Source organism: Bombyx mori, chromosome 19, assembly GCF_030269925.1.
Source record: "Bombyx mori chromosome 19, ASM3026992v2".
In the NCBI taxonomy this organism is placed as follows: Eukaryota; Metazoa; Arthropoda; class Insecta; order Lepidoptera; family Bombycidae; genus Bombyx; species Bombyx mori.
In genome coordinates, this window is record NC_085125.1 from 8003883 (window position 1) to 8025081 (window position 21199).

Below are 21199 nucleotides of genomic sequence, written 5' to 3' on the forward strand. Positions count from 1 at the left end.
CACAGTGTTTTTTTTTTAAATTTAAATATAATACAACCACGTATCACCTTGACCCTCACAGACAAACAATCGTAAGAGCTTCCTAAGAACCTCAAGCGAAAATCATGTTAAATATAATTAGTCATCATAAGTTTAAGAGTATTGTTTTTGCTTCAGTGCTGACTAGTATATATAGGCAATCGTATGGAGATATTTATCATAAGCATCAGTTAGCTCCTGTACAACGGTATTATCTTACACACGTAAGTACACTATGGAATTATTACGTTTATTAAAATAAAATTGAATTATTATTTTAAACCTTTAGTGTTCGAAGCTTTAACTATTAAATATTTAAAATTTACGAGTCTGTAATGTAAAATAATGTAGTGTAATAAATTTTGTAAATATTTATTTTCAATATTCGATTGAATCAAAAGTTTTCATATATTTTTTAAGTAATCGATGAAATATCATTATCAGCTAATTTTCACTGAATTTGTTTTTAAATTTACTCAGAGGTTCTTTATAAATATTCACTGAGCAAAGTACGCAAAAAAGCTATTCCAGCACATTTTTTTTAAAACCAGCATCGCGTCACTCATCTTACGGATTAATCAGGATATTTAGCAAAAAATTACAGTAAATTTAATAAAATGATATTTTTTGTCTATAATACTATTAAATGAAATTTTTAATATTATATCTTAATTATCTTAAACTTTACATAAGACGTTTTAATATCAAAATTCATGCGTATCCCTGAAAAGTGATGAATGTGACGACTAATTCAATTCCAGAATAATTGTAATATAAATGACCATATACGTGTACACTTTTTAAGCAGACGCGGCTAAATGAAATTTCGGCTACTTACTTTCAAAATGATAAAAATAAAATTCAAAATGTCTTCAATATAGCCGTTTGTCGCTTGTTTTACGCGTTTAGCGGTGAAAACAAAAACAAAGATCTTCCGTCCGCGAGTAGCTAGAATAGCCCCTTAGGTTACCCGCGAATAGGAGAAAAAACTGAAATCCATAAAAGAAAAAGAAGAACATAAAAGGTCGTCAACTGTTAAAACTTCAAGCTTGCAGCCTTAGCTTAGGCTCTACGTTGATGAATTAGTTAATTTTGAGCTTAAAATAGCACACCATCCATACCTTTTCATGGATGTCGTGAAACGCGACTAAGGAATCCACCACGTAAAACGCATGAAAATCTGGTGTTTTAGTTTCCCTGTTATTTTTTTATTTTTTTTTATTGCTTAGATGTGTGGACGAGCTCACAGCCCACCTGGTGTTAAGTGGTTACTGGAGTCCATAGACATCTACAACGTAAATGCGCCACCCATCTTGAGATATAAGTTATAAGATCTCAGTATAGTTACAACGGCTGTCCCACCCTTCAAACCGAAACGCATTACTGCTTCACGGCAGAAATAGGCAGGGCGGTGGTACCTACCCGCGCGGACTCACAAGAGGTCCTACCACCAGTAAAAACGTATGTAGGTACGTAAAAAGCGTTCTCAATACCGATTGTATTTGAAATACCGTTTTTTCAGCATCAATATGAATTCCCTCATCGCATTCTGCCTGTTTGCCGTTTTGGCCGTGGCTCTCGCCAGACCTGACGACAAGTACACCGATCGCTACGACAACGTTAATTTAGATGAGGTCCTCAGCAATTCTCGACTTCTTCAGCCTTACATCAAATGTATCCTCGACAAGGACAGGTGTGCCCCTGACGCTAAGGAGTTGAAGGGTAAGTTATGATCGCGCAGAGTGATTTTAATCATTTACATTTAGGTACACGACGCTAATCATTATAAAACAAAATAAGTAAAGTTACAAAAAAATAATGTACAAAAATATTTCTTATTTTGAAGTTATTCTTCCAATATATCTTAATAGTACCTAAAATAGGAGTTAGCGAAGTTGTACACGTATATAAAATAAAATAAAAACCTTACATTGTATTATAATAAAAAATAATAATTTTATTATTACTTTGCGCTGCATTTTCACACGAGTTCTTCAAATTTTATTGGAATAACCTAAGTTGCATTTATAATACTGATAAAGCTAAGTAGCTAAGCTTAAGTAGTTTTTGCAAATAATAAAACTGCGACATTCGTAGCTAAGCTTTTCAACAAAGGTTTTTTCTAATTCATTTATTGAAATTATCTTAATTTTCAATAGATAACTGTCACCAGTTAGATAAGAAGTTATTTAGAAACTAGTTAGAAGATTTCACCAATTTGAAGATTTTTGAAATAGAAAGGGTTTCTGTTTTTCTTCAATCTCTTTCAATCTGCAATACTTTCACAGAACACATCAGGGAGGCACTCGAGACCGAATGCGCGAAATGTACCGAAGCCCAGAAGAAGGGTACTCGACGTGTTATCGGCCATCTAATTAATAACGAAAGCAAATCCTGGAATGAGCTGACCGCTAAATACGACCCCGAAAATAAATTTACAGCCAAATACGAAAAGGAGCTTCGTGAAATCAAAGCTTAAGACACAAATGCTAAACTAAGCTATGAAATGTGCTAAACAATGAAATGTGATATTTTTCGAATATTAATAATGAATAAATAATTAATACAACTTCTTATTTTTCCTTTTCAATGACTATGGTCAGAGTAACTCTGTACTTATAATAATAACTTGCAATAATCATTGATATCGCAAAGCATTTGGGCCGTATTCAACATTTCAACACTCACTTCGAAGATCAACGCATAGATGTTTTGTTTGTAAAAATCGAAACATATCATAACTAAAGGAATACGGTAATATTTTCCTTCACATCATGTCAATATTAAAAAAAATTAATTATACGTTTTTACAATTTTTACTCTATTAATGTTACTGCAAACAGCATGTACAATATAAGATAAGACAGATAAAGCCAGACATCCCCATAAATCCCAAATAGCTTAACAAAGACTACAGGTAATCCAATCCAGTTTCTGCAGGATAGCCGTCGGAGCACCGTAGTATGTGAAGATGTAGATTTTCACGATGATCTGCAATTAGAATCGATATGTAAGTAACTGAAGAGAGCGTCAGAACGCTTCTTCAAGAAAGCGGCATGACGATGACCCTCTTATCGCGGCCGCCTCTAATTACATATCCGACCCAGGCGTCGCGTCAGGGCAACATAAAGCTGTCGCCGCCCACAACAAGTCTTGTCGGATTCTCAGGAACCAGTCTAGGTACTTTTAGGCTCTACAAGCTTCGATCACTGTTCTTTTAGCCTATAAGCCATGTACAACTTAGCCTATTGATACAACACACTCAGCTTCTCGCCGGATCTTCTCAATGGGCCACGATTTCAATATGGCGATAAATTCAACGAAGCACCGCTCTTGCTATGGTTAGCATTAACAAGTTCTCTCAGGTTGAATTCCGTAAGGATAAATACCAAACCACGAGTAGTTGGAATAGCTATTTACGCTATCAGCGTAGATAGAAAAAAAAAACAATATAGTACGTCACACAAACAATTTCATAACGATTAACTAAACCGGTTTTCAGTGGACGTTTCTTTTGTGTAAATTTTGAGCCAAACCCTTTTTCAAATATACAAATTTAAGAATTCGAGGAAACCTTTGCCGGATGTGTATATTATAACCAATTTAAAGTTGACCGTTCAAAATACTTGTGTTCATGGTTACCGACATGGGCAAGAAAATACACTAAAACATCTATTGTTTTCTCACACCTATAACAAGTTTTTTTTTTAACTCAAATTAAATTTTATTTTTACTACTAATCTCAAATGAACAACAAACTATACAACAACAACTACAAAATATAACAATAAACATTTTTTCAAATTAATTTCCGCTCAGTAAATTAAACTTAATTAAAAAAAAAACAATTAGCTAATATTTTCATAGATGCCTCGTGAAACTGGTTTAAAATTCAACGAAACAAAAAAGCAATAGTAAACTCGTTTTGAAACGACTCTAAGTAAATGATCAACAGTCAACGGCTTTAAATAAAAAAAACGATAATTTTAGATTTCTTTCGATCTCGTTCGCCGTGAAGTGAGCATTCAAGAAAAAAGAACGATCTAACTAAGCATAAAAAAAAATTGAAATTCAATTAAGAAAAAGACATACTTAATTTAAATTATTAAGGTTCAGAATGAAGTCTGTTATTTTGATATGTTTTTTGGGTGTCGCGACGGTAGTTATTGCTCGTCCAAAAACACCTTTTGACAACATCAATATTGAGGAAATTTTTGAAAATCGACGTTTATTGTTAGGCTACATTAACTGTATTCTCGAGCGAGGAAACTGCACTCGTGCCGGAAAAGACCTTAAATGTAAGTAAATAATTTAACTTCAAAATATTAGAAATAAATCATTTTCGAATGAATTTTAATTATCTTTTTATATTTAAATTTTATATTTAATTTATATTAAAATAACTTTAAATAAGATTTACGCACTGAAACTTATCTATGTGCAACAAACTTTATTTATTTCAACATATGTTATTTTTGTGTTGCGTTTAAGTAAACTGAAATGTAATGAAAATTTTACTATGATTATAGCTCCCAGAGCTGGCATAACGTGTATTCGAAATTCAACCTAATTTGAACAAAATTTTCGGTCATGTTAATATTCATTATCTTCTTGATGTTTTCATGGAGGACTCCTGCTACTCAACACCAGACGAAAAGTCGATTGCCAAGGCGATCGATACTGTCGTTCAAGGCAGTAAATAATGAACACCCGATATTTCTGACGTTTACATTTTCATTAGAATACTAGCTGACCCGGCAGACTTCGTAGTGCCTCAATCGATAAATAAAAGACCTAAAGTTTTGTACACATGAGAAAAAAACAAAATTGTTATATTTATTTAATTCCGAGCATTTTCATATTTATCTACCTTTTAAACCTTCTCTGGACTTCCACAAATAAATAAAGACCAAAATTAGCCAAATCGGTCCAGCCGTTCCGAGTTTTAGCGAGACTAACGAACAGCAATTCATTTTTTATATACATAGATTAATAGTATTATAAATAAAATAAAATAAAACCGTAAAGGGTATTTAAGTTTCCTATGTTTATATAGATTATTTCATTATTACAGCTAGTTTAAAAAACGTATTAGAAGAAAACTGTGACAAATGCAGCGAAGACCAACGGAAGAGTATCATCAAAGTCATTAATTATTTGGTGAGCAGCGAACCGGAAAGCTGGAACCAACTCAAATCGAAGTACGACCCTGAAGGGAAATATTTAATCAAGTACGAAGCTAAAATGGAATCTAACTAACAAGAAAACGTTTCTTTTTGTGAACTAAATAGTAGAAAGCTTTAGTTTTTAATGAATGCGCTGTTTTAGAGTATTTTAACAAGTAATAAATCTTATACCTTTAAACGAGCAATTCTTGTATATATATAATCTGAATCTCGGAAACGGTTCCGACGATTTTCATAAAATTTAGTATAAAGGGGATTTCGGGGGCGATAAATCGATCTAGCTACGATTTATTTTCAGAAAATTTTGTTTTATTAGTGTTTTCAATAATCAACTCTTCCCGACATCTATTGGCGATTAATAATAGTATTTTTCTTAATTGAGGGCAACTAACCGCTTTAAAGACACAACAATATAATATGGCGTGGTCAAAAAAAACCGAGGTAAGCTCGGTCATCATCTAGTAACTAATAAATTAAACTAAAATTAAAAAGTCTAATTACAGGAAGCTATACTTAATAGCATCGGGATTACAGATTTCTAATCGACTACCGATTTTAGTATATGCATTTTTTTTTCCTTTTGAAGGGTGGACAAGTTTTATTTATTACAACATTGAGATAAATTTGCGTAACTTAAGATAAAGTCTAAATTCAATTCAATTATTGAAGGAGCTAAATGAATCTAACCGATATAACCATATAACCGAACACGATTATAAATAACGGATAATTAAACAATTTTATTTCAATGTCGCTCTATAAATTTGCATCGCTGTGTTAATTCAATTTCCGCTAACGTTTCAATGACTACAACTCCTTAGTAAATATTCATTGAATACTTGGAACTCGCTCTTTTGACTCGTACACAAGTGTTTTGTTCGTTACGAAGATAAAGTTACGCAGAATAATAGCAATATAACAAACACAGTTCTCTTGTTACGATAAAATAATATATAGGTATATTTGGAAATAAAAAACTTTCGCTCACCACATGATTTTGCCTGGTTGAAAACATAAGGCACATACTATTGTTTTTTAAGTTTACTTACCTGTATATAAATAATAGAAAACTGTCTAAGTTAAGTACAACTAAATGTAATAAAAAATAAATATAACATTGTTGTCTCGCTTTTTTCGGACTCAGTGTCTCTGATATTCAAGTTTCAATCTAATGTGTATCGAACTGATGTTATAAGGAAAAATGTAGTTCTATTTAAAATATGTATTTCCATTTAATTTAAAGTCCATTTACTGGTGATAGGACCTCTTGTGAGTCCGCACGGGTAGATACCACGCCCCTGCCTATTTCTGCCATGACGCAGAAATGCGTTTCGGTTTGAAGGGTGGGGCAGCCTTTGTAACTATACTTAGACCCTAGAAATCATGTCTCAAGGAGGGTAGCAACATTTACGTTGTAGATGTCTATGGGCTCCGATATTTTCCACTTTAAATTAAATTAAGAGTGTTTGAAGTCAAAATAATCCGAACTCTAATATTCTATTTACTTTATAATTTATACTAGACTAGACTAGACTAGACTAGACTCTTACTATAGACATTTAGACTTAGAATTCTCAAGTTTAATAGCGGCATCCGCATCGTGATGTTATATTTTTATTTTTGTTTTTAGAAATTAATTCGGAATCCTATCCTGTTTTTTATTATAACAACCAAAATAGCTAGAAAAAAACTGAACAAAAAAAAACCATTAGTTGATGATAATTGTCAAGTGCGTATTTCCTCCCTCGTAAAAGTAAGTAACTAACAGAAAAATATAACAAAACAAAAACGCGTTGCTAATATTAAAAGTTAAGTTCAATAGCACTATTAAAGTTTTAAAATATTTTTGATACCGCATGATTAGCTATTACGTTATTAAGCGCTCGTTTTTTTGGTGATTAAAGTACTCTTGAAAACAGGTTTAGTAATTTAGTGGATATTTTATTAGGTAGTGTCTAAACGATGAGCACATGGCCCACCTAATGGTCAGTGCCAAAGTGTCTGAGATTGGACGACTCTCCCGACAGGGCCCTGAAACTGCGATAGTTTAAGACAAATATTTTTTCTGTATGGAAACTAGCGACATCTTGTAGCGGATGCCCTTAAACTTGTATGTTGTTAAAGTTAAGGTATTTAATTATTGTATTACTAAACACAGAAAAAAATTATCATACATAGCTTTATTTGTTATAGGCAAATTGATTAAACTTTGTCAATTTGTGGTTTCTGAAAATTTACAAAATCTTTCATTAGTAATAAAATATAGGATAGTTAATATTTTATGTTACTGCCAACTACGGGAGCAATGAGAAACTAATCGAAGCGAAGACATCTAGTGGCCGACGCCCGTAAACATTTTTATTGAGTGCTTGAGTTGCTTATCTATAACTAATTTATGTGTATTATCCCAAAACCTAGTTTTAAGAAGGACATGTCGTCATAGCGTTCGGAAAGCACCCAGTAGGAATTCTTGCTATGGCCGGTTGTTACATGCAAACAAAATCTTTGGAAACTTATTGTGGATGAACGCAGAAATTCCAGCTCCGCTAGCATACTCCTTAAATTCTATAAAAACTAGAATCCAAGACAGGATACAAGACAGGGTTTATGACAGAGCAAGACAAAATATTTGAAAAAAAAACCAAGGCAATAATAGTTCAACCCAAATAATGGAATTCGAAAGAAAAAAAAACACAGTTAAGTGGATTTTCGAATTTAAAAACTGATTTCCTTACAATACAGTGTACGTACTCAAGGTTATTTTAGTTTTTTCTTTGTACAAAGAAACGTTACGTCAAGAAGTAATTTTCAATAGAATGTTGAATTATTTATTTGAATGTCGACCAGTTAGTGCTATATAACCATAACAATAATAGTATTCGAAACGCTTGAATTAATATAATGACAACAAAATGCGGGATCAAACCATAAAACTAGTTTTAATTGTCTCTAGGACGAGCGAAAATAGAAGAAAATACTATTATTTGACGATGCACGACCACAATCACTCCGCCAGATGTAAATGTCGGCGTTAAGCCAGGGTTTTCACACATGCGCCGCGTGTCTGGTTGTAGTGTTGACCGCGGGAACCCCCCTACTCTGAACGGGTTCTGACCCCGGACGGAGATCGGACGTCGGGTGTAAGAGTGCAGGGGAGTCGTTTAGTGGGTGGGCCCTAAAATCCTTGGGCCCGCGATCTGCTCTCAACACCTGCAGATCGTTGAGTCTCACATACCCCGCGCGCCCCCTAGGCGCGGGGACCTCGTAGGAGGTTCGGCCCCCGGCCCGAAAAAAAAAAAAAAAAAAAAAAAAAAAAAAGGGTTTTCACACATAAGTTCTTTTACAATGAAAATACAATACAATTCTATAAAACTTTAACATTACTTGTTTACAACAAAAAGCCACGCCTGAGTTATTCAGTGGTATTTACACAATTAGCCATTTTGTGATTGATGGTTATAGCAACTACAACTTCTTTTATACAAACAAATGTAATTACTGCGAAACAATTCACAAAATATAGCTTAATATTCACAATACATATTTAAGTGATTTTTACATGACTGACATTTAATTTATTTTATATGAATTACTTTTAAGTAATATTAACTAACATTGTTATTATCCAGCCTAATAATAGATGGCGCCACTATCATCATTGCATAACAATTACAATACTTAATTATTACAGTTAATTATAATATAAATTATTATCTTTATTCATATTTAATTATTTATATAGTCATTTGTGTTTTTAAACAATAATATAAACATTAAACATATTCTGAACATTTTCACATCAAAACAGTGTCTGCTAATTATTAAATATGGTAGAATAACAGTTTCATCTTGCTAATAATAAATAAATATTAACATAGAATAAACTAAACTATATATTATTATGTTAATTATTGCTAATAGTGGCGTTTGCGCCCATATATACCTACTACTCACAATTTAACAAATACTAGTGAAATGAAAAATTCCTCGTATAAAATAACCTTTTGTGTATTTAACACTGGTGTGATGTTTGTCGTGTGTAATTTGTAATGTTAATGAATTACAATTAAAAATAGGAAAACAAATATAATCATATGTGATGAAAAAGTTTCAAAGTCCATTTTGTGTTGTAATTAACGTAATAACAACAACGAAACAATTAAATTAAAAAATCTAAGAACGCAAGGACTTGCACGCGTTTTGAATAATTGGTTTCACGTAATGTTTTTGCTATAGTTAGTTGTTTGCTTTGCTCTTCATTATCTTAATTATAATGTGGAACGATTTACGCTGCCAAGTATAGAACGATTTAAAATTTTAATATATTTAAAGACATCGCCCAAATTGAAGCGTTGAGTCCAAGAGTTTGATAACACCATAGTCACTTCCATCGAGCCTTAATAGAATATTAACACTCATATCTAAAAGTTGATGGCGTCATTCAGATGGTAATAAATGCGGGTCATAATATACATAAACTCTAACATATAAACTCTCTCCAGGTTATTCAGTCCCGTTACAGCAGAATAGCCGTCGGAGCGCCGTGGTACGTGAGGAATGTCGACCTTCACGACGATCTAAATGTAGAACCGATAAGTAAGTATTTTAATGTAGCGTCAGATCGCTACTTCGACAAAGCGGCGCGACACGACAGCCCTTTTATCGTGGCCACCGCAAATTACGTATTGAACCCAGGCGACGGGGAAAGTTAAAGCCGCTGTCACCCGAAACATGCTTGTCGGATCTCCTAGGATGCTTTTAGGCCTTTCAAGCACCGGTCGCCGTCCACGTCGAGCTCTTCGACTACGACGAAGAGTTCGACAAGCAAACTAACCCAACAGACATAGCCCACTGAGTTTCTTGCGATTATGCGAAATGCTGCTTTTGCAAGGGATGCTGTTAGCAAATTCTCTCAGGTTGAACGTGTGAGCTCACATACACCGCTCGCGCGTAGCTTAAACCACGGAATAGATAAATAAATAAATATTTAAAAATAAATAAATATTTATCTATTCCGTGGCTTAAACAGCCTCTGAGGCTACCAGCGAATAGGTAAGAAAAAAAAACACTCTGAGAGTTGTTGAATGAAGTGTTGAATAAAAGCAGTTTTATTTTTAAAGATTCAGTATTAATTTGATTGAATTTCTTTATTTCCTGTCGCTAAATGCATTTTAAATAACTATCGTTAGAAATTATAAAATATCTATTAATAAATTTTGGTATGATAATAATAGAAAAATGCATTAAGTACCTTCCACTTTTTGTCTTCTAGTTTTTTTTGGATTATTTTTCTGTCTAGGCAAACACATGCGTTACGTCTTAAGTATGTACATGTATGACGCACAGAGTTGGCTAATGTCATTCATGTAAATAATTTAGCAACTCGTTTATTTAATTATCAACAAAGTTGAAAACGAGCTCGCCGCCTGCTTTCCATCCGTTGGAACGCAGAAGCACCTCAACCCACTTCGTTAAAGCGGTACGACATGAGAACCCTCTCATCGTGGCCGCCGGTAACTACATACCCGATCCTGCGACAGAATGGAAAGCAGTCGACGTCGCCCCAAACACGTCAAATCGGATCCTCCCGATCCACTGACGGTGCTAGGTACCTCAAGCACCGGTTATCGTTCTCGTCGAGCTCGTCGCTTGCTACGAAGGGCTCGACGAGTAAATTAACCCTCAGAAACAGCCCACTGAGTTTCTCACCGGATCTTCCCAATAGGTCGCGTTTCCGATCCGGTGGTAGATTCTGCGAAGCACGGCTCTTGCTAGGGTTCGTGTTAGCAACGTCGGGTTTAAGCCCCGTGAGCTCACCTACTAGTTAAGGTTACGCTGAAATAGCTTAAGGCTTAGCTTAAGGCTTAGCTTAAGGCTCTCAGCTATATAGGAAAAAAAAGCACCTCAACATGTGCGGATTATCGTTTAATTTTAAAAGTAATAAAAACCAATTCAGAATTTTCTTTTTCTTTTTTAATAATTAAATACAGATTTTAAAACGTTTACTTAAAGAAACAAACGGGAAAATCAACAACAATTAAATTAAATATGGTTCGAATTTACAGACCAAAAGCCATTTATGATTTCTTACAAAAAAAAAACAATTATTCTGTTGTACCACCGCAAGCATTTATAACAAGTTTAGTTTTGACCAGCGAGGAATCCCTCGTAGATTTCTTTGAATTCATCTTTGGGATCATATTTGGCCTTCATCTGCTCCCAGTAATCAGCTTCGTGCTGCTTAATGTGTTTAACGATCTTTCTGGCTGACACCTTCTGTTTATCTGTACACTTCGCACACGCTGTCTGCATTCCGTCTTTGATATGAGCTGTAATCGAATAGAATTGACATGTTAATTTGTATCGGGAATTCGGTTAAAGTCCAACTACTTACTGGTGGTAGGACCTCTTGAGAGTCCGCGCGGGTAGGTACCACCACCCTGCCTATTTCTGCCGTGAAGCAGTAATGCGTTTCGGTTTGAAGGGTGGGGCAGCCGTTGTAGCTGTACTTGAGACCTTAGAACTTATATCTCAAGATGGGTGGCGCATTTACGTTGTAGATGTCTATGGGCTCCAGTAATCACTCAACACCAGGTGGGCTGTGAGATCGTCCACCAATCTAAGCAATAAAAAAAAAACTACACGCCGCTATTGATTGAATTCGTTGGAGCGACATTTATCTTCTTCTTTTTGTGAGATCTTCAAATAGAATTTAATCGGCTTTACAGCGGAAATATCTGGCTCTGTCAGTTATCGAGACTACGATCTCGCATTTCAAGGTGAGAGGTGGCATCCACGCTTTGTTATTTAGTTCATTAAATGTGGTAGGGCCTTTTGTGGGCCCGCAGGAGTAGGCACTACGACTCTGCCTATTTTTGACGTGAAGCAGTAATGCGTTCGGTTTGAAGGGTGCAGCAGTCATTGTATTGTAAAACTGGGACCTTAGTACTCATGTCTCAAGATGGGCTTAGATTGTTGATGTCTGTGGCTTTCGATAACCACTAAATACCGGGTACCTCGAGCTGTTTGATGTTCCTTGACTCAGTGATGTGAAAGGTTGTTCATTTTAAAATTACCTTTAAGTTCCTTCCCATCGGGAGTGCAGCGGCCTTCGTCCAATACGCATTTTATGTAAGGAACCAGTAGCTTTCGGTTCTCAAGAATTTCATCAACATCTATGTTGTCATACTTGTCAGTGTACTTCTCGGCAATCGATAAGCCCGCCACGAATAAAAGTGCAGCAATTGTTAGACACTTCATGCTGAAAAAAGATTTTATAAACATTTTAAAACAACTCACATATACTCTGTTTACTGTATTCTTTTAAATCTAATATTCCGAAACTGCAATACTAAAGGATTTATCTTCTTTTAATAGTGATTTCACATCCACTGAGAAGATATAATTTTTAATTTAATTTATTACTACAATGCATTTGTGTTAAGCAGGTGGTGGAGTAGGGCAATGCAACGGAAGGCGCACTGCTTTATTCCGAAAAACATTAAAAACAAACATAAAACGCACACTTTATACCTATAATATAAAACGCCTTACATACTATAATATCATAAAATAATATACAATTTACACATACATATATACATATTATCATACCCGCTTATACCTAACATAATACAAATCTATCAGAAAAAAAACATTTACACAATTTTCCTACCCTGAGTATCGAGCAATGAAATTGTACCAAAAGTAATCACAGTAAGCAGCCTAATAGGTGCAGTCAGGTGCACTATATATATGTATAGTAAAAAAATTATCGGGAATGAATGATCTATTAATGTTTCTTAACTAACAAAAGTTTCTTTTTGCTTTTAGATTGGCACAACTAGCAAAAAATGGAAAACATTTTGGCACAAAGCTTAAGTTGCATCTGTTATTTAAATTAAATACAGTGCTGTTTTATTTAGATAGAGAATTTTCTAATTAACAAAAATATCTAACAAAGTGTTTGTCTTAAATTTTAATCGAATTTCTTGTCCGGAGTCTGAAAATGTTACAGAAAGCTTACGGTGAATCGAATTTATCAAAGTATTCAAAAGCGGTCGAGATATGATGAAAGATTTGCAACGCTCTGGTAGACTATCAACGTCTGAAACTGAACCTAACATCGACAACCGAAAAAACCACGCCAAATCGATCGAAAGTCAATTGTTGACTGTTTTCTTTGACTATCGCGAAGAAGAAAGATTGCTTATAAGCATGTCAATAAGCTATCCTAACTAATCATGTTAATAGCCTGTCCCACATAATGTGAGATAAGGGCTAGAAGAAGAAATGAATCGGTAGGGGACGTATTGACACACTTGTTCTTAGGTGGTAACCGATGACCCAAAAATATTGCGTACGCAATAATAGCGATAGCCTTCAAAACGGTATCTGACTAGACCACAAATATTTTCTCGGACAATTAACCTGCCCTGCTGGTACTACAACAGTCTCAGCGTTACTTCAGATCTAAATTTTGAATGTCATCAGACTTTACCAAAGGGAATTTGCGTATAAAACGATAAAGTCATAGTAGCTTCTGAGCCAATAACGGAGTAGTTGAGCTTGTAATAAAAGTTTCCAACTTTTCGATCATGTCGCTTATGTTTGACTACAGAAATCAATTGGAAGGCCTACTAAATTATAGCAAAACTTGGTCTGGGTATAGCTTTACTTTTGCAGGGTCGAGGATACTCGTGGATTTCCAAGAGGACGTGGGAACTATGAAGAGCAGCTGTCAAGGCTTTAATAAACAAGGAATCTACATGACCACGACTGCTCTGCCAAGAGCAACCGACTATGATGATGTGGGGTGGCTAGAATGAATATACTATTTACGTTTGCGACCTGTCGGAGAAGGATCGAGAATTGTCAACCTATCAAGATTCAAGATCTTCACCCATCTTTGTGAAATGTAAGACTACACACATATGTGTGTTTATTTTGTAATAATGTCTGTCCTACACTTCAGAGCGTAAAGCATGACTACCCTTCTCAAAAATAGGTAATATATTATATAATATTCTATTATATTAGTGGTACTTAATGTTTTTTCATTAAACTATTTTCGAAAAAGATATCTTTCCACACTTTATTTACTAATTTTCAGAAAGCACTTACTCTGCAATGGTTTTAATCAACACAAAAGCGATGTCACCCAGACACTTGACTCAGATTCAGTGTGACTTGCCAGCCTGAGCTCAAGGAACACTGAGGGTTACACAACAAAATGTTCTTTTATACCATTATAATTTTTATTGTTTTTACAATGTCTCCATCAGTATTGAAGATGTTACGTAACAATTAATCTCCGACCTGAAGGTATAATTGCCAAGTGTCATTGTTGTGGCTAATTAACATACATTATAACTTGTCTTTGTATTAAACACTATTAATAATATACTGGATTTGTTAAAAATGCTTTGTTTTTAATAATTAAAAATCCAAATTAATTCGTTTTATGAAAAAGGGTAAAAATAATTTATGAGAAATTGAATATAATTGCCACTTATGGATTTTTTTTCCAAAATGAGCAGAAGAAACCAGAAGGTTTAACAATGCATCGTTTAGATGAACAGATATTACATTTTAACATATAATACTTTGGAGTTCCTGTGTGTTTTAAACTCATCAATGGCTAAATTTGGAGCTTACTGCTTAAGTTCTGGACTTGAATGGGCTAAACATCAAAATCAACGGTCTGTACATAACTCACCTTCGGCTTTCCGACGATATAGTGATTTTACCGAGCTTCTGTCCGAATGGGCCGTACATATAGTGCGAAATCGAATCAGGAATGAGGAGGTTGGCCGAAGAACCAAGGTAACTGACATAGCCCGAAGGATTGCAAGAGCTCCACCGGATAAGATCGTTCTAAGCAGTGATATTGAGGCGCTGCTCGGCATGGGAAGCTCTGTCATTCTGGAGGGCGACCTAAATTCTAAACACATCAGGTGGAACTCGCACACCACAACCCTTAATGGCAGGTGCCTTGACGCGTTAGTCGATAATCTCGCCTTCGATATCGTCGCTCCGCTGACCCCGACTCACTATCCGCTAAATATCGCGCATCGCCCGGATATACTCGACATAGCATTATTAAAAAACATAGCTCTGCGCTAACACTCGATTGGAGTAGTTTCAGAGTTTATTTTTTATTTATTTATTGCTTAGATGGGTGGACGAGCTCACAGCCCACCTGGTGTTAAGTCACTGGTCACTGGAGCCCATAGACATCTACAACGTAAATGCGCCATCCACCTTGAGATCTATGTTTTAAGATCTCAGTATAGTTACAACGGCTGCCCCACCCTTCAAGCCGAAACGCATTACTGCTTCACAGCAGAAATAGGCAGGGTGGTGGTACCTACCCGTGCGGACTCACAATATGTCCTACCACCAGTGAAAAAGAGTTAGATTCAGACCACTGTTCCGTCGTTATGAAGCTCGGTCACGCTCCCGATTCCGTTCCCGTCACGAGGACTGTGTGGATTGGCACACGCTGGGCATCAACCTGGCTGAATCTGATCTACCATTGCTCCCGTTTAGCCCCGACTCTACCCTGTCTCCCAGGATACCGCTGAAGCTGGACTGGTGCCCTCTCAAAGGTCTTATTATACTACCGCTTAGCTCGTACACTCTAATCGGATACGATAGTAACTATGCCCCCCCCCCTCGTAGGCCCCTCAGGCTGACTCGCGGCGTTTGATGATGACGAAATAGCAGAGCTGCTGGCCGATACATTGCAAACCCAGTGCACGCTCAACATTCAATCCGCGGACCCTGTTCATGTAGAATTAGTAGACAATGAGGTAGAACGCAGAGATTCCTTGCCACTCTCGGTTGCGTTACCACCCACCACCCCAATGGAAGTTAAAGACCTGATCAAAAACCTACGTCCTCGCAAGGCTTCCGGTTCCGACGCTATATCTAACCGCGTTATTAAGCTTCTACCCGTCCAACTCATCGTGATATTGGCATCTATTTTCAATGTCGCTATGGCTAACTATATCTTGCTCGCGGTGTGGAAAGAAACGGATGTTATCGGCATACAAAAACCCGGTAAACCAAAAAATAATGCGACGAGTTACCGCCCAATTAGCCTCCTCATGTCTCTAGGCAAACTGTATAAGCGTCTGCTCTACAAACGCCTCAGAGACTTCGTCTCCTCCAAGGGCATTCTCATCGATGAACAATTCGGATTCCGTGCAAATCACTCATGCATACAACAGGTGCACCGCCTCATGGAACATATTCTCGTGGGGCTTAACCGACCAAAACCGTTATACATGGGAGCTCTCTTCTTCGACGTCGCAAAAGCGTTCGACAAAGTCTGGCACAACGGTTTGATTTTCAAATTTTTCAGCATGGGCGTACCGGACAGTCTCGTGCTCATCTTATGAGACTTCTTGTCGAACTGCTCTTTTCGATATCGAGTAGAAGGAACCCGCTCCTCCCCGCGACCATTCACTGTTGGAGTCCCGCAAGTCTCCGTTCTCTCTCCCTTTGTATTTATTTTATTTATTAACGATATTCCCCGGTCGCCGTCGACCCAGCTAGCCTTATTCGCTGACGACACAACCGTCTACTACTCAAGTAGAAACAAGTCCCTAATAGCGAGTAAACTCCAAAGCGCAGCGTTAACCCTCGGACAGTGGTTCCGAAAATGGCGCATAGACATCAACCCAGCGAAAAGCACAGCAGTATTATTTCAAAGGGGAAACTCACCGCTTATTTCCTCTCGCATTAGGAGGAGAAATATCACATCCCCGATCACCTTCTTCGGCCAACCTATACCCTGGGCCAGGAAGGTCAAATACCTGGGAGCCACCCTGGATGCATCCATGACATTCCGCCCGCATATAAAAACAGTCTGCGTCCGTGCGGCATTTATTCTCGGCAGACTTTACCCTATGATATGTAAACGGAGTAAAATGTCCCTTCGGAACAAGGTGACACTTTACAAAACTTGCATAAGGCCCGTCATGACACACACATAGACACCCTCCAATCCCTATAATCCCGCTTTTGCAGGTTAGCCGTCGGGGCTCCGTGGTTCGTTAGGAACGTTGATCTACACGACAACCTGGGCCTCGAATCAATCCGGAAATACATGAAGTCAGCGTCGGAACGGTACTTCCATAAGGCTATGCGTCATGATAATTGCCTTATGGTTGCCGCCTCTAACTACTCCCCGAACCCTGATCATGCAGGAGCCAGTCACCATCGACGCCTTAGACACATTCTTACGGTTCCATCAGATCCAATAACCTTTGCATTAGACGTCTTCAGCTCTAACACTAGGAGTGGGCTTAGGAACCCCGGTAGCCGTACTCGTCGAACTCGACAAAGAGGTCGACGTGCAACCTAACCCATGGATCAACCCGCTGAGTTCCTCGCTGGATCTTCTCAGCGGGTCGCGATTCCGTAGATTCGTTCGCGAAGCGATTGCTCTTGAGTTTTTAGATCTGCTTCGGAGGCGCTCGGGCAGTTATAAGAAAATCCCACCCCTCCTGGCTGAGCCTAGTTGAATGGACGAACTCACAGGCCACCTGATGTTAAGTAGTTACCGGAGCCCATAGACATCTATCCTTCACCGTGGAAATCAAACGTGAACATTTGTTAAGTACGTATTTCATTAGGAAAATTGGTACTTGTCAGCGGGATTCGAATACCGGTACATCGCTAGATACGGATGTATCGGACGTCTTATCTTTTAGGCCACGACGACTTCCTAATATATACTTTAAGATCATATAGCACATAAACATTAACTAACACCTTTAATTATTTTTCTTTTTTTATTGCCCTTCTATGCAGACGAGTTTCGGCCCAGTTAAAAGTGAGTGGTTACCGTCGCTCATGGAAATCACCAATACAATTCTAGTCAGAACAGGAACAGAGCTGGGCCGCTACCTGTGCAACTGTGAGGCACCGTATAAAATCTCCTAGTAAGTAAAATGTCTGGTACTTGCGGTATATTTTAGAAATTTTATAATTCGCGTACAATAGCACGGAAAAAAGAGAATGACAAATCTAAGACATTCCAAAATTCAAAATTCAAATGTAATGTCAAATACCACAACCACAACAATAAAAAAGGTTTTATACCAATTTGTTGGGTTTCCAACAAAGACTTATCATCGAGTGAGCTATCTTGCTAGCTTATCTAATGAGAGTTGATTCTTCTAATTTATTAATATTTATTTATGAGCATGTTTCAAACAGAAAACACAGTGATTGTGTGTTTAAAAAAAGGTACGTAGAACATGATTATCCTTTTCAGTAAACAATCTTATCTAAAAATGAACTTTGTCCTCCTGTCTTACTAGTTTTCTCAATTTAACTGTCATATTAATGACTTAATAAAATGTAAGTGGTATTAGAAAAAACGTCGAAAACAATGATGCTAGCGGAGGAATACTTCAAAATGGTGTGACTAGCAGGAATAAACACGCTTATCTAGAATCGCAAATAGTGAGTTGACTGAGATCAAGTTTTAACTAAACCAATAAAGCTAAGTGAACACGTAACATGTCTTGTTCTCATTGTGAACTTTAATATATGTATATCCTTTTAAAAATATTGGTTTGTCTGTTTGCGTTTGTTCATGCATTGTTTATTCAATGCGACACTTTACTGTCGACACTTTAGGTGTACGAGTCGACACTTTAGGTGTACAGTTGACGATGCTAGGAAATTTTTTAGCTAACTAACTATCGGTGATCTCATGTGGTGCCCAAGCAGTTTTTATGGAAATCAAGACTTTTGAAATTGCTCAAAACTATTGTCTATTTTCTGATCAACCACTGGCTCTTCTGCTGTCTTGAAAGTACTAATAGGTATGTAATCAAATACCGCTTTTTAGAAAATGGCATTGGCTTTATCCGTTACGGGTCGACGAAAGCGATTTACGTACATCCTTGACATACATATTTCTAGGTATTCGTCGTATATAAATATGCTTGGGTCAGTTTTTTGCTACTCTTATTGATACTGCTAATGCAGTACATATATTCGATAATTTCACCCTTTTTTATTGCTTTGATGGGTGAACGAGCTCACTGCCCATCTGATGTTAAGTGGCTACCGGAGCCCGTAGACATCAACAATGAAAATGTCACTGCCCAGCTTGAGCAATGAGTTCTAAGTCCGATTTTGCAGTACAACGACTGCCACGCCCATCACCGAAACGCATTACTGCTTCACGGTAAAAGAAGGCAGGGCAGTAGTATATTATCCACCCGTAAGACTGACAAACTGTTCTACCACCAGTAAAAAAATGTGTCGCGTTAGGATGCATTTTTCCTTTTAATAACTCTAAAATGCATCGAATTTCTTCGTTAGAATCAAACGAATGGTTAGATATCATATTATGTACTTTTAATTATTCTGTTTTAAAAAAGTCATGCTGGTGAGTGCTAATTTTTCTAATGAAATACGTACTTAACAAATGTTCACGATTAACTTCCACGGTGAAGGAATAGCATCGTGCAATAAAAATTAAACCCGCAAAATTATAATTTGCGTAATTACTGGTGGTAGGATCTCTTGTGAGTCTGCACGGGCAGGTGCCACCCTGCCTATTTCTGCCGTGAAGCAGTAATGCGTTTCGGTTTGAAGGGTGGGACAGCCGTTGTAACTACTTATATATTAAGACCTTAGGACTCATATCTCAAGCTGGGTGGCGGTATTTATATTATAGATCTCCATGGATTCCGGTAACCACTTAACGCCAGGTGGGCTGTGAGCTCGTCTACTCATCTACGCAATAAAAATGAAATAAAAAAAAATAAAAAAATTCTAAATTGTACCTTCATTTTAACGGAATGTAAGCATAATCATAAAATTCTGTTCTGTTTCTCCAAACAGTCTTCTTCCATTCAAAATGTTCTCATAAATCTCTGAAAATACCCATTTGTAATTTCTTATCCCTGTAAGTAGCTAATTTTTTTTTGAGATATTTGTTTTCATGTTATCGGGTAGGCCCATAAATAAATGTTCTTCCCAAGAACACCACCGCTGCCTGCTACAAAGCTCTTACCTAAGACTTAAAGAGAGAAAACATCACAGAAGATACCAACTTCATTTCAATTACCTTTTTTTTCAATAGAAATTTACAATTTATTTGTTTATTTACTAGTCTTCTATTTGTAATGTTGAACTTAAACTCAAAGCATTGTTTGCGATTTTAGTCAAAATAGCTCTGTAATCTATGCCTAGACGACACTATGGAATTTATTTGAAGGTTTTTATTTTGCAATTAATTTCCACACACCAATAATGTAGTTTACCGACCAGACCTAGGTTTGTGAATCGCATGCAAATGTTTTAAATATTTTTAAACTCATTAATTACGATGATTGTCTGAAATATTATCGTAAACTAAAAACTTTAACAAATTGCTCCACATTTTCCGACTTTTCTTTCTTAGAATTTTTAAGAAAGTAAGGTCGGAAAATTAATAAAAAAAGACTATGATATGGTGCTAGCATAGTTGTATTTTTATGAATGCTGTGTTTTACTGTAATTAAGTACACATGTCAAGAACCGTTTTTACTCTTATAAAATAATAGCTTTTGCTCGCGACTTCGTCCGCGTGGAATAGTTACTTTGGGATAGCGCTAAATTTTAACCGCAGCTTCATTTCTCGCCGTCTCTTCATGACTCGCCGCTGAGCAGGGGGTCGAGACCGGGTTCCATCCGTGACCCCGCCCCCTAAGAGCTTCGGGCTCCACTTGCTTTATGCGGGGAGCGACCCAGCCGTGGGACGGGGTGATTTACACCACGCCCGTAATAGGAAGCCGGGTGATGGTAGACCGCGTTCCCCCAACAGCTCTGGGGGAAGGTGCAGCGTGGCACCATCAAGGTGGGCTCCCAGCCAGTCGACCGTGGGAACCGGTGGTCTTGTCGTCGGCGGCCGCCGGTCCGGCGTCTGGGGGACAGCGGGATGGATGTAATATGCTCTGCGGAAACCCTGTCCCGCCGTCTCA

General features: G+C 37.0%; 3 protein-coding genes across 9 annotated transcripts; 2 read left to right on the forward strand and 1 right to left on the reverse strand.

Annotated features, from left to right (window-relative positions):
• The first annotated feature begins 208 nt into the window (after positions 1–208).
• On the forward strand, positions 209–2583 carry CSP3 (chemosensory protein 3). Its single transcript, NM_001043598.2, is given in 3 exon segments — positions 209–242; positions 1541–1740; positions 2307–2583. Coding segments are annotated over 2 exon segments (384 nt in total). The 5' UTR covers positions 209–242; positions 1541–1547; the 3' UTR covers positions 2498–2583.
• Positions 2584–4006: 1423 nt separating this feature from the next.
• CSP2 (chemosensory protein 2) lies at positions 4007–14284 on the forward strand. Of its 3 annotated transcripts, none has more exons than XM_062673833.1 (3): positions 4007–4316; positions 5093–5219; positions 13890–14284. In XM_062673833.1, exons 1-3 carry the CDS (start codon positions 4136–4138, stop codon positions 13954–13956), a joined length of 375 nt encoding a protein of 124 aa, XP_062529817.1. In that variant the 5' UTR covers positions 4007–4135; the 3' UTR covers positions 13957–14284. The 3 variants fall into 3 exon arrangements, with proteins under 3 accessions (XP_062529817.1, XP_062529816.1, NP_001091778.1); XM_062673832.1 differs by having other exon boundaries at positions 4011–4316; positions 5093–5249; NM_001098308.1 differs by lacking the exon at positions 13890–14284 and having other exon boundaries at positions 4136–4316; positions 5093–5277.
• On the reverse strand, positions 11156–20039 carry CSP1 (chemosensory protein 1). Of its 5 annotated transcripts, XM_062673808.1 has the most exons (4): positions 17988–18200; positions 14328–14417; positions 12281–12465; positions 11156–11533 (listed from the first exon to the last, which is right to left on the reverse strand). In XM_062673808.1, exons 3-4 carry the CDS (start codon positions 12462–12464, stop codon positions 11346–11348), a joined length of 372 nt encoding a protein of 123 aa, XP_062529792.1. In that variant the 5' UTR covers position 12465; positions 14328–14417; positions 17988–18200; the 3' UTR covers positions 11156–11345. The 5 variants fall into 5 exon arrangements, with proteins under 5 accessions (XP_062529792.1, XP_062529794.1, XP_062529793.1 ...); XM_062673810.1 differs by lacking the exons at positions 14328–14417; positions 17988–18200 and adding an exon at positions 20021–20039; XM_062673809.1 differs by lacking the exon at positions 14328–14417 and having other exon boundaries at positions 17988–18202.
• Between the last annotated feature and the right edge of the window lie 1160 nt (positions 20040–21199).